This window comes from Schistocerca piceifrons, chromosome X, assembly GCF_021461385.2.
Source record: "Schistocerca piceifrons isolate TAMUIC-IGC-003096 chromosome X, iqSchPice1.1, whole genome shotgun sequence".
NCBI classification, from domain to species: domain Eukaryota; kingdom Metazoa; phylum Arthropoda; class Insecta; order Orthoptera; family Acrididae; genus Schistocerca; species Schistocerca piceifrons.
The window spans coordinates 767,949,095-767,962,768 of NC_060149.1; the positions used below are offsets into that span (position 1 = coordinate 767,949,095).

Sequence of the window (13,674 nt, forward strand, 5' to 3'; positions counted from 1 at the left end):
AGATACAAATTTATACAACAGTGAACCAATTGGTCTACCTTAATAACTACAATTAAACCAAATTTAAATTTCAAATGACACTTAAACACTGATTTTAATTATATGAAACACTATATATTTATTAGGTGTAACCTCTCTCAAGTATAAGAAAAACAGAAACATCTGCTGAACACACACAGGCGAAAATCCCCACGAATGACATTGAAGTAGAAGACATTATCTTCAATACTTTTTAATTCACATCATCATCATAAGAGATGCATCAAAATAGCTGCTGATAGTACCTAATCTTTATTCATGACCTACTGTTTCAGCATTTATTGCCATTGTCAAGTACGTCTGGACTGATGTGATGTCCGTATTACGTCATTAGTGAACTGACTTAACTGTCACTGTTTTAATATGATGGTAAATATACTGAAAACAAAATGTTAATTACGGTCTGAGAGTAGTTTCACAGTTCTACTCTTACAACACCATTAAATGAATTTTAGGAAAGATAGACAGAGAACACCAAAAATTAAACTAAGCTGGAATAGAACTGGGTAATACCACAACAAACCCAGCTCGTATATGCACACAATGATAACCTAATAAATGGCAACAAAGAGGACTTGCAGCTCACAGTAAGTTCTTACAGAAGTATTTCAAGAAAAGTATGGTTACGAAGTAACAAGGAGGAAACTAAGCACATGGTCATGAGCAAGGCACTCTATTATCAAACTCCAATGATAGTTGATGAATGCACTTGTAAAAAAATTAGATCTATTTCAATATTTGGTAACCATTTTTAGTGAGCAAACAGAATGGGAATTGAGATTAAGGCAAGGATCACCGTGGCCAATAGATCATGTTTTGTTTTACAGGACATGCTGTGCACTAGAGCAGTTTCAAGAAGTTTTAGAATCAGATTATATCGGAGCATATTTCTCCCAGTAGCTCTATATGGTATGGAAACATTTATATTGAGGAGAACAGATGATCAAAAAGTGTTAAGTCTTCAAGAGAAAGATATTAAGGAAAATATTTGGCCCCAACAGGGACATCCAGTCACAGAAATGGAGTATATTGAAAGACCAGGAACTGGCTCACCTATACTTGCAAGCTGATATCGTCTTAAGGATAAAGAAAAGAAGATTGGTGTGGGCTAGACACCTAATAAGGATGGAAAAGGAAACACTATCAGAAGTAGCATTCACAGGATCTGTGGAAGGCAGAAGGACCAAAGGAGGCCATAGACAACATGAAAGGATAACAACAAGGATACGAAAGCGGGGGTCCGAGAAAAGGAGAGTGGACCATGGAAGCCAGGAACAGAAATGATTGGTAGAGGAATGTAGGGAACACACATGGTCTCCCAGGTCAAAGTGATAATAAAGAAGAAGAAGAAGAAGAAGAAGAAGAAGAAGAAGAAGAAGAAGAAAAAGAAGAAGGTCTCTCAAAAACAATGTTATCTTGAATTATTTTATCACAGTGTGTTAATTTTGCCATTTAATTACCTACACAATTGTTCTCCAAAGTTCACTCACATACATTACTATTCATGTTTTGATATTCTAAGACAGTTAATTAAAACTAAAAAAGGGAACATCGAGTCTAATGCTGTGTGTCCCAACATTACTAAATGGGTCGTCAGTCTCTACCAGAGCCAGCAATACACACAATGGTTCTTTTGAAAGTGATATAACACAGGCCCACTCACTGGCAACCATCCCTTCTGTGGCACTTAAAGAATATGCAAACAACAGTCCAGGTAGCTAATACACACAGCCAGCTGAAACTTTGAGCAGTAAAATTGTCTCCATCTAGAGCACTTAAGGAGAGACTGTCCCTTTGAAAAATCGTTTTAAAACCACACAGTTTGAACATCCACAGTCCACAGTTTTGGTCGCAATGCATCCCAAACTAGTAACCAATTGCATCTGCCATTTTCCAACCTGTTCGCCTACAAAAGCATATGACCAGCATTGGACAATGTCTCTTGTATTGCATTTTAAGAGAGATGCCCTTAGTGTTGGTGGTGTTTTTAGAATGTAAGGAGTGAGTATTAGGACCAGCAACTTAGCTCAGGGAACTCCTGAGGAGTGTGACCAGCTTGGTCTTAAGAAAATGGTATACTTCAAAAATGTGTCTCAACTGTGCTGCTGATGCCTCCAGCTTACTCAACTCGTGGGTGTTCCACCCTTAGTGGTGCATATGTAAGACAAACACTTTCCCATCCCAGCTAGCTCTGCCCTCTCCAGCAGAGACATTGCCACACGACAAAATAAGCAACACACAGGACTCAGCCCAGCATCCCCATGGCTGCCCATGCACAGTGCAGAAACACAGCTGGGACCCCGTTTGTTAGCTCTCAAGGTTGAACCTAAGCTCAGACTGGACAATGTCAAGGAAATGTTCTTTTCGTGGGAACTATCATGACATTTGCCTTACAGATTCAATGGCAGTTTTTTTTCCTTTTTTTGTAGAAAAACCTAAATTCATTTCCAATCATTTTTCTGCCATCCAGACCATACAGGATTAAATGAAGCAAGGAAAATCAGAGAAATACTATGTAGTTCGTCATGGATAGTTTAGTGATATCAAGTGCACCACTGGCACACTCAAACTCCAGTTAGGGAAGTTAAAACTGTCTATGTACATTAAAGGAACATTGATGTAAAAAATTTCAAAAAACAATGTTCCAAAAGGGGCTAAGGAATGTATCTCCCACATCTGTATATTGTGATCATCTACAAATACATACCCACTCCACCACCAGTCACTTCACAACGAGAGAGAGAGAGAGAGAGAGAGAGAGAGAGAGAGAGAGAGAGAGAGAGAGAGAGAGAGAGAGAGAGAGAGGTGTGTAAAGTGACTACAGCAAATTTAATTGATGCAATAAATTACATTCATTCACCAGCAGTTTTAATTATTGTCTAGATAAGCTACTAATACCAAGGGCAAATATCAATGAAGGAGACTGATTCTTATAAGTTAGCAGAATAGTATAGGCCTACTGAAGCTCGTCTAGTAAGCAGATACAATGTGAGGCATGAAACGGGAAGGCTTGAAGAAGTATATGAAATTCCATGTGAAGTAAGGTGAGTGTAACTACAAACAAAACAGAAAAAAAGGACACTGATAGGCTATTACTTGCATTCAATGTACTACATGAGAACTGAAGTTAATAAAATGAATAAACCAAAAAAGTGGCGCAATATGGCAGACAAACATGAAATTTCTGAGGTGACCATATCTTATTAATTAGACAAATGCCAGAATATTGTCAAGTTACCAATATCAGCTGTTTGGCATTAGAAAAGGTCTGATTATCAATACTGCCCACAAACCCACCAAAACAGAGGTAAATTTAAGAATAAGATGGTCCATGAAGATTCATGTAATACCTATTGTTCCTCATTAATGTTAGTTGAGGATATTTAATCGTAATGAGATACATTTTCATGGAGTAGTCAGGAAGACATGCACTGCTGTTTTATGGAGAGCTCAAACAAGCAATCAGTCTTTCACACTCAAGTTGTTTCACACGTTTTCATCACACAACGAGTATTTAATACATCATTTTCCACAACTCAGAAAAAAAAACAAAAAACAAAAGTTGCAATGCCTTTGCTTGGTGTTAACCATATATATCTATGTTTAAAGAATGCTACCCCCAAAAACCTGCTCTTTTCTACCAAAACATCTACCATATTGTTTCACCACAATAAACTAATTAATTTTCCTCCTATTTCAGAGTGAGCTGGAGAATGGAAAAAAGACCAACTGAAATTGAATCTCTGTATAACCCATGGGACTTGCCTATCTCAAAGGTATATATACCATAAGTGCAACCACTATGGAGGAGTCCTGTGGAGAGCCATATTAATATGTAGTTCCTGAAGAGGGATAGTAGCCTTCTCAATAATTGCAGAGGCAACAGTCTGGATGATGGCCTGATCTGGCCTTGCAGCATTAGCCAACATGACCTTGCTGTGCTGGTAATATAAATGGCTGAAAGCAAGGTGTCCATTCGGAACTCTGAGTGAGGACTGCTCAGGAGTAATTGTCATAAAAAAGAGGCATACTACCAGTCAGAGTGGAATGTTACATCCCACACCCCTTAATCATGTGAGGTGGTTAATGAATCCAAGAAGAGAAATGGATAGACTGAAATTAAATATGTGTGAATTAGCAAAGGGTGGTGTTAGGAAAAACAGGACTTCTGATCAGGTGAGTATAGGTTTATACATACAAAATCACGTATGGATAATGCATAGGTCTGATAATGAGTAAGAAAGTAATGTGGGTGAACTACTATGAACAGTATAGTGAATGCATTATGGTAGCCAAGACAGACAACTCCTGCTCCCACCCCACAGGAGTACAAGTTTATACACTAACTACATCCACAGTTTAAGAGATTTAAAGGATACATGATGACATAAAAGAAGTTAATCAGATAATAAAGGGAGAGGAAAATTTAATTTTGATGGGAAGTAGAATTCATTAGCAGGAAAAGGAAGTAAGGAGAAACAGTAAGAGAATACGGACTGGGGAAAAGAAATGAAAGAAGAAACCATCTAGTAGAATTCTGCAAATAGCATAATTTAAAAATTCACAACACTTGATTTGAGAATCATTTAAGAAGGCTGTATACATGGCAAAAAACCTGGGGACACTGGATGGTTTCAAAATGATATTACATAATGGTAAAGCATAGATTTTGAAACCACATTTTGAAGTGTAAGGCATTTCCAGGGATAGATGTGGACCCTGACCACAATTTATTGTCAGTAAAACTCTTCTGCATATGTGACCACATTACCAGCAAGTAAAATTGTCCAACGTTTTCGCCACTGTTGCAAATAGTCTTCCTCAGGGCATTGGGCTGACTGCTGAATGAGGAAAACCAATTCTTATATACCGTACTAGAGGAAGAAGCTGTTTTCATAGTCTGATAGGATATTGATGATGGAGGGATTTTAGACATCCTTTATTGGCGTTTGCTTTATTTCTTGCCATTTTTGCAAACAGGCGAATGGTATATGCGTGATAGTTGTGATGTAGCACTGTTTACTTGCTGCATGATGCTGAGTACACTGTTACCTACTGATGTCAGGGTCTCCCATGTGCCTGTGTGGGTTGCTTTGCAAACACTGTTGTCCAATAGTGCTGATACTACTAGCAGCAAAGATACTACGTCTATACCTGTCTTCTCTATTCATGTTGCGTGGTCACTAATGCATTTCAATAGCATCTCTGATCTTCCTTTTCCAGGTAAGCAGTATGTAAACATCTTAAAATATTATCAGCTCGTCACACTCATCCTGGCGTTCCGCCACTATCGGTGACTGTGCTGTCTCAGACGAATGTATCTTTCATGCTCAGGTATCCATTGCTAATCGGCTCTCCATGTCCGAAATACACTAGTGTGCAGCTTGCCGACTGCACCTTTCTTTGAACCAAGGACATCTTATTTTATTGCTGCTTCAGAAAACTGGATTACTACCTACTTGACAGAGAATTTTGCCCACTCATTCAGTGACATATGGTAACTAGGCGATATTTTGTTGTTCTTTCTGTTCTTCACTATTACCTTCATCCTTTGTCCCCATAGTGTTATCTATCATCTCCATCCCATAATCATTGTCTCCAAATGATGTACCTGACATTTCGTAGTTCTGCCTCAAATGCTAATCGCCAATCCCATGGGCCCTCTTGGTTGAAGTAGGCAGGGCAAATTTCTTCTGCGTAGGGTGATGGTGGGAGGTGGTGTGTAGGTACCTGTCCATGCTAGTCTATTTTCTATACGCTCATTGGTCTAGTTTACCACCAGGCTTTCAGTAAACTTAGATGCTGAAGAAATGCAGCATCCCATTCTATTCTATCTCCATAGTAAATTAGATTTTGCTGTGCTGTTCACTGAGGTGCTGGCGAAAACTATGTAGTTCCACTTCTCCATGCGGCCAGATGACAAAGGTATTATCAGTGTACTGGAACCAGAACTCAGGTCATATAATTTATCATTCATGGACTTACGTTAATAGTTACAACTGCAAAAAAGTAGGAAATTAGGGAGGCGGGACATGGGTAAGCTGAAAGACCAACAGCTTATTGAGACTATCCAAGTAAACATTACATAAATTTTGACAAAAACAGGTGTAGGGAATACAATAGAAGATGAATTGGTTGCATTGAGAGATAAAACAGTGAAGGCAGCAGAGGATCAAATAGATGAAAGACAAAGTTTCGCAAAAATCCTTGTATAAAACAGGATGAATCAAATTCAGTTGGTGTAATGAGAAAATGTAAAAATGAAGCAGGTGACTTCCAAAAATGAGACTGCCAGAAAGTGAAAAATGGCTAAGCATGGAGGTCTAGAGGACAAACACAAGGCTGAAGCAGCACATTTAACTAGTGGAAGGATAGATACTGACTACAGGAAGATTAAAGAGACCTTTGGAGAAAAGAGAATCAACTGTATGACTATCTAGAGTTCAGACGGCAATCCAGTATTAAGCAAATAAGAGAAAGCAAGAATATGGAAGAAATATACAGAGGGTCTATACAACTAATGTTAAAGAAAGGAAACAGGAAGTAGACGAAGACAAGATGTGACATACAATACTGCAAGAAGAATTTGACGTAGCACTAGAAAGGTCTAAGTCGAAACAAAGCCCCAGCAATAGACAACACTCCCTCAGAATTATTGAGATCTTTGAGAGAACCAGTCATTGCAGAACTATTGCACTGGTGTGCATATACGAGATGTAAAATATTCAGACTTTAGGGAAAAAGTAATTATTTGAATCCCAAAGAAAGCAATTGCTGGTAAGTGCAAATGTAACTGGCTTATCAGTTTAATCAATCATGACTGCAAAATACACTCCTGGAAATGGAAAAAAGAACACATTGACACCGGTGTGTCAGACCCACCATACTTGCTCCGGACACTGCGAGAGGGCTGTACAAGCAATGATCACACGCACGGCACAGCGGACACACCAGGAACCGCGGTGTTGGCCGTCGAATGGCGCTAGCTGCGCAGCATTTGTGCACCGCCGCCGTCAGTGTCAGCCAGTTTGCCGTGGCATACGGAGCTCCATCGCAGTCTTTAACACTGGTAGCATGCCGCGACAGCGTGGACGTGAACCGTATGTGCAGTTGACGGACTTTGAGCGAGGGCGTATAGTGGGCATGCGGGAGGCCGGGTGGACGTACCGCCAAATTGCTCAACACGTGGGGTGTGAGGTCTCCACAGTACATCGATGTTGTCGCCAGTGGTCGGCGGAAGGTGCACGTGCCCGTCGACCTGGGACCGGACCGCAGCGACGCACGGATGCACGCCAAGACCGTAGGATCCTACGCAGTGCCATAGGGGACCGCACCGCCACTTCCCAGCAAATTAGGGACACTGTTGCTCCTGGGGTATCGGCGAGGACCATTCGCAACCGTCTCCAAGAAGCTGGGCTACGGTCCCGCACACCGTTAGGCCGTCATCCGCTCACGCCCCAACATCGTGCAGCCCGCCTCCAGTGGTGTCGCGACAGGCGTGAATGGAGGGACGAATGGAGACGTGTCGTCTTCAGCGATGAGAGTCGCTTCTGCCTTGGTGCCAATGATGGTCGTATGCGTGTTTGGCGCCGTGCAGGTGAGCGCCACAATCAGGACTGCATACGACCGAGGCACACAGGGCCAACACCCGGCATCATGGTGTGGGGAGCGATCTCCTACACTGGCCGTACACCACTGGTGATCGTTGAGGGGACACTGAATAGTGCACGGTACATCCAAACCGTCATCGAACCCATCGTTCTACCATTCCTAGACCGGCAAGGGAACTTGCTGTTCCAACAGGACAATGCACGTCCGCATGTATCCCGTGCCACCCAACGTGCTGTAGAAGGTGTACGTCAACTACCCTGGCCAGCAAGATCTCCGGATCTGTCCCCCATTGAGCATGTTTGGGACTGGATGAAGCGTCGTCTCACGCGGTCTGCACGTCCAGCACGAACGCTGGTCCAACTGAGGCGCCAGGTGGAAATGGCATGGCAAGCCGTTCCACAGGACTACATCCAGCATCTCTACGATTGTCTCCATGGGAGAATAGCAGCCTGCATTGCTGCGAAAGGTGGATATACACTGTACTAGTGCCGACATTGTGCATGCTCTGTTGCCTGTGTCTATGTGCCTGTGGTTCTGTCAGTGTGATCATGTGATGTATCTGACCCCAGGAATGTGTCAATAAAGTTTCCCCTTCCTGGGACAATGAATTCACGGTGTTCTTATTTCAATTTCCAGGAGTGTACTTACATGAATTGTTTACAGAAGACTGGAAAAAACTTGTAGAAGTCAACCTTGGGGGATACCAGTTTGGGTTCCGGAGAAATATAAAAATACTCAAGGCAATACTGACCCTATGTTTAAGACAGGTTAAAGAAAGGTAAACCTGCATTTTTAACTTTTGTAGACTTAGCGAAAGGTCTCTGCAGTGTTGACCAGGATACACTCTCTGAAATTCTGAAGGTAGGGGGATAAAACGCAGGGAGCAAACAATTATCCACAGCTTGAACATAAACCAGACTGCAGTGATACAAGTCTGAGGACATGAAAGGGAAGCATCAGTTGAGAAGGGAGTGAGACAGTGAAGGGCCAGCTGGAACCTCCTACATGCTCTTATTGCACTCATATTAATAATTGTCATTTTTACTCGTTTTCAACTTTTCATTCAAATCTCTATAAAGTACTTCATAGAATGTAGGTATATGTATTTATTGAAACTTTAACTGAATTTCACCTCACTTAAATTCATTATTCACATTTTTCTTTTCAACGCACCGAGTTTGTTAGTGAAATTAGTTTTGCTGAAAACAGTGTTAACTGGAAATTATTAACAACTAAAAGCTTTACTACACTACAAGATATGGATCTTTGACTGAACTAATCAGTAGAGTTGGGCACACTGACATCACTTATTAGAAAGACTGGCATCCTGACCTTAGAGTAATGTATTTAATTTCTATGTAAATAATTAACTTGAGAAATAGCTTTAATTGCAGTTTGAATACATCAAAAATTACTTTTGCTATTTGTACCATTATGCCTGTTAGATTCCCACTTTTACGGCTGTATTTTTGTTGCCCTAATTTTTACAAACTAAATGACAGACTTCATTAAAAATTATACCATTAATTAAGAATTTGCATAAATTTGCATCAGTGATTGTAAATCTAAAACTGGCACCTGTACTTATAAATGTGTTATTTCCAATGTGGACATATAAAATGGTTTCATAATCTTTCACATTAAAAAAAAAAACTACTACATATTTTGTAAACCAAGTGATTGTAGCAAAATATAGTCCATCTGAATTATCAAAACCTAACCTTGCCATTTTTATATGACCAACCTCTATCCCACAACAATCAGTTGAGTCTTGGAAATCTCATAGGCAACATTTATGCATAAGTTTGGGAACTCAAAGCTTATCAGTGTTATGATGAAGTATGCACCCACTTAGTATATGAGCAACACATTGTTCAGGCTTTACGAAAATGTATTCATTTGCTATATCCGTGTAAATCCATCATCAGTTTGCCTGCATTCAGTACAACCGCATGACTCTAGGAGGTTGAGAACTTCAACTTTTCCAAGTGTCAATCAAATTCCATTTGATGTCTATGTGTGAATAATTTGGGACTCTTATTGTGTACTGCGTTGTAGGAATCACTTAGTTATCACTTGTTAAGAAATGTGGTGTATTTATTGATTAACTACACCGAGGGTGCCCATATAATAGTTTGTAGGTGGGAGGGGCCAAGACCTGGGGGTATGGAGCATTTTTAATATTTTAGTAGACACATGGCAACTTTTAAGTAGCTTAAATAGTTTCAGTTCCAATCCTGTTATAAACTTGTATAATAGTGATTTAAAAATCATTTTCTTGAAAGAAAAACCTCTGATTACACAGTTTTTCTTTCATCTGAGAGCTGGAGATGGCTCCGGTCCCCATTTGCCCCTTAAGCACGGGCGTCCTTAAACTAAACTGACGTCACTAATATCATAACATTCATTGCGCCTGGATCCAACTGGGACCCTGTAATGTGAATATTCTGTCACTGCCATCCAGGTAATCAGCACAGTGTGAGTACCTACTTGTGAAAGTCAATTTTTCTGATTACTGGAACCGGTCATCATATTCTGTCTCTTGGTAATTAATGTGGGAAAATTTGCATTATTTGAAGAATTGCCCAGTGCAAATTATTGAAGTATTTCCTGTAGTACGAGTTCTTCAGCAATTCAACAAACTACATTCAAACATATTCCAGGTGCTGAAGAAGATTCTGCAGGTAGGCAATCTCTCAACAGATTTGTAGTTATCCCTGATGTTATTCAACATGTACACAGAGCAAGCAGTAAAGAAAAGTAGAAACTGATTTGCCAATGACATCGTTATTCTGCCACAGACAGTGAAGGACTTGAAAGAACAGTTGAACAGAACAGATAGTGTGCTGGAAAAAGATTCATTGAAAGTAGGAGGAGGTTAACAGAAAGTAGCTGAATTAGATCAGGTGATGCTGACACAATTAGATTAGAAATTGAGGTATTTACCTGGAGTATAACCGTGTACAGAAGTGAAAACTGGACAAAAAGCAGTTGAGACAAGAAGAGAACAGAAGCTTTTGAACTGAGGTGCTACAAGAGAATTCTGAATATTAGATGGGTATATCACATATGTAATGAAGAGGTACTGAAGCAAATTCAGAAGAAAAATTTGTGGCACAATTTGAGTAAAAGAAGGAATCGGTTGATAAGACACTGTCTCAGGCATCCAGGAATTGTCAGTTAGGTATTAGAGGGAAGTGGTGATGGTAGGGTACAAATTATACAGGGAGACCAAAGGATGCACAGTATGCAGGTTGAAATGAATGTAAGATGCAGTAGTTATTCAAAGATGAAGAAGCTTGCACAGGATAGACAAGCACAGAGAGCTGCATCACATCTATCCTTAAACTGCAGCCCACAACAGCCTTCTTATCTTGATATACCAGATAACCTTGTTATAAAAGCTGGTTATTGTGTATTAATTCGTTTACTTATTTATTGGTAAAGTTATCCTCAGAAGATCCTTTTTCCATACAAAACAATTATTTATGTATTTACTACAAATTAAATATAGCATTAAATACTATTTAATGTAAATTACATTAGCGACATGACTAATTTTCTACTGGATGGATGCCATAAATGGTAACAATGTATATAAAGAAAGACTCACTCTGCCATCTTCTGTCCGAACTTTCAGAACACTGCTCTTGTAGTCTTCTATTACTTCTGCTTCCTCCCATACTTTTTCTGGGTGCTGAATCCACACCTGTGCTCCCTGTAACATGCATTGCAACAACAATTAAAAGAACTGCAGTTTCACATGGATACTAATATAGGCAAGTGTGATAACAGGAACTGCAACAGCTATACAACATCAGTATTTTCATACATCTCTTGAGGACAAGAGATTAATGCTAGGTAAATCATTCTGATAACTGGCAAGGTTTATTACAATTTAATAGCTGTCATATGGCAGTGACCAGAGCCCCGTAATTTAACCCTGCCAGTGGCTTTGTGGTTACTTTATAAACACATCTGCATAGAACTCAGTAATACACAGTTAAGCCCTGTGAATTCTTTTATCTTGTGCACTTCAGAAACTATTGCAGCAAAATCAGAGTTTCAACAGAAATGCAATTTCAGTTAACCTCACTATCACATCTTTACCGGTATTATCAATGTGTCGTCACATTCATCTGCAGCTATCACTGAACTTTATATGTTTGGCTCCCTGCAAAACTGAATTGTGAAGTCTTTTGTTACTAACAGAGTTACTCAAATAACACTGAGATGTGTGACCAACAAAGCCCTAATATTTAATTTTCATCTCCATTAGTTTAGGATGATAAAAATTATCACATTTAGGTAAAATAATACTATTACAGTACAGTACCGGATTTTGGCTCATTTGCTTTGGTGTTACTTGATCGATTACCTCTACTGTGTTAATCCAGAAATATTTCAACTTCTGACAGCGTGTTTATTTGCACCATTTAATTTAAATATACCTGGTAGAGCATGTTATCACAAATCACCTCCATAACAGCTTGGCCCACACCGTCTCTAAACTTTGGAATTGAAATTTTTCGTAAGCTGTGGGCACAATTTCCATCACCAAAGACACCTTTGACCGCAGTTGACAGGGTAAAGAAGATGAAACAAGCAAAACATGATGGCCAAGCAAAACATGATGGCCACTACGACAAGCACAGCTCTTATTCCGCACTTGTTACAAGTTCTTGGTAACAAACTAGTGACTAGCACCAGTTGTGGCCACTCACGTCACCATAGGTGCTACAGTACTTTTCTATGTAAAACACAAAACTCTTTTCCAAAAAGGAAGAGAGTCTGTTGCAGAAGTCTTTTGCAGGACTTTTTGTTTTGGAATTATTATTGTTGCACCAGTTTCGTGGAGTGATGCGTACAAGAAAAACTGTGCTTGCAGTGAAGATTTATCCCCAAATTACCGCATGTAGAAAAACCTGTTTTGATATCTCCAGTGATTCCAGAAATATCTGAAGTTAACATCTTGCACGATTCCCCATTACATGTGAACGGTCTGCTCATTATTCGACATAACATACCTTAACAAGAATGACCATACTGACTGAAGAAACAGCGAATGGTTTCTTACGTGAAACTTTACCCACAGTCGATCGGAGTCACTGCCAACAACAAAAATTCTAGAAGTCTCCCGGTTTAATGCCTTAGCATTTGTATCAACGTAACACCTTTCCGCATACAGTCATATTCCCAGCACTCCTCGTAACTGAAATGGTGGAAACAATAAAGTGAGCAACAACAAATGAAAGTTCTCAAAGTGATCCAAACGCAAGCATTCCAAGCGCCAAAGGTGGAGAGCTGAACGCACAGGATTAAGATGGGTTATCAGATTTCTGCAACGGAAATCGGCTTTCTACCAAGCGTCTTTTGACAAAACCAGATAGATTTACAGAACTGTTCCGATGGTAGGAAATGATTAACATGAGATGAATAGTACAGCTTTAAAATGCAGCTTTTTTTCCGAAGAGCGTTTTTTTTTTTCCCTACGAACTATGCGAGCCACCAATCTTCAACATTTTTAAACATAGAGTATGACTAGTTTCCCATAGGAGGGAGGTGGGGGTGGCCGCAAGATTCAAACAATACCTTCTCTTTTTAGCTTTGTTTAGTTTACAAAGTGTCGTGTCCCAAGAAACAAATTTGACAGGAACTACACAAAGCTACTGCCGCTTAACGGTTTGAAAGTTTCCATCTTTTTTTTTTGTATAGGTTATAACTTAACGTAAAGCATATTGCCTCTATTATACACAAAGTACATCATCTTATGTTATTAGTTTGAATGTGGGTGGAAGAAACCTTTCAAAACAACCATCAAACTCTGGATAAAACTAACTCTTGACAGCGTAAGACTGAACAAAGATGGTTCTTGTCTTCCTGATTTGACACACTGTGCAGCCGTGACAACTTGAATGCATAAAGGCGCGTTGACACAGAGTTCACAACACAACATTAGTGTTCCACTGCTGTGTCGGTAGAGATCAAAGAAACATTGTTCGTGCCCAGCTACCACTAAATTCC

The 13,674-nt window shown here is 39.8% G+C and overlaps 1 protein-coding gene across 1 annotated transcript in view; it reads right to left on the minus strand.

Annotated features, from left to right (window-relative positions):
- The window catches only part of LOC124721661 (unconventional myosin-Va), a 348,113-nt gene that overhangs the window by 122,558 nt on the left and 211,881 nt on the right, over positions 1 to 13,674 (minus strand). Inside the window, exon 2 of the mRNA XM_047246731.1 lies at positions 11,264 to 11,368. Coding sequence (XP_047102687.1) covers positions 11,264 to 11,368 — 105 coding nt within the window. The remainder of the gene's footprint in view (positions 1 to 11,263; positions 11,369 to 13,674) is intronic.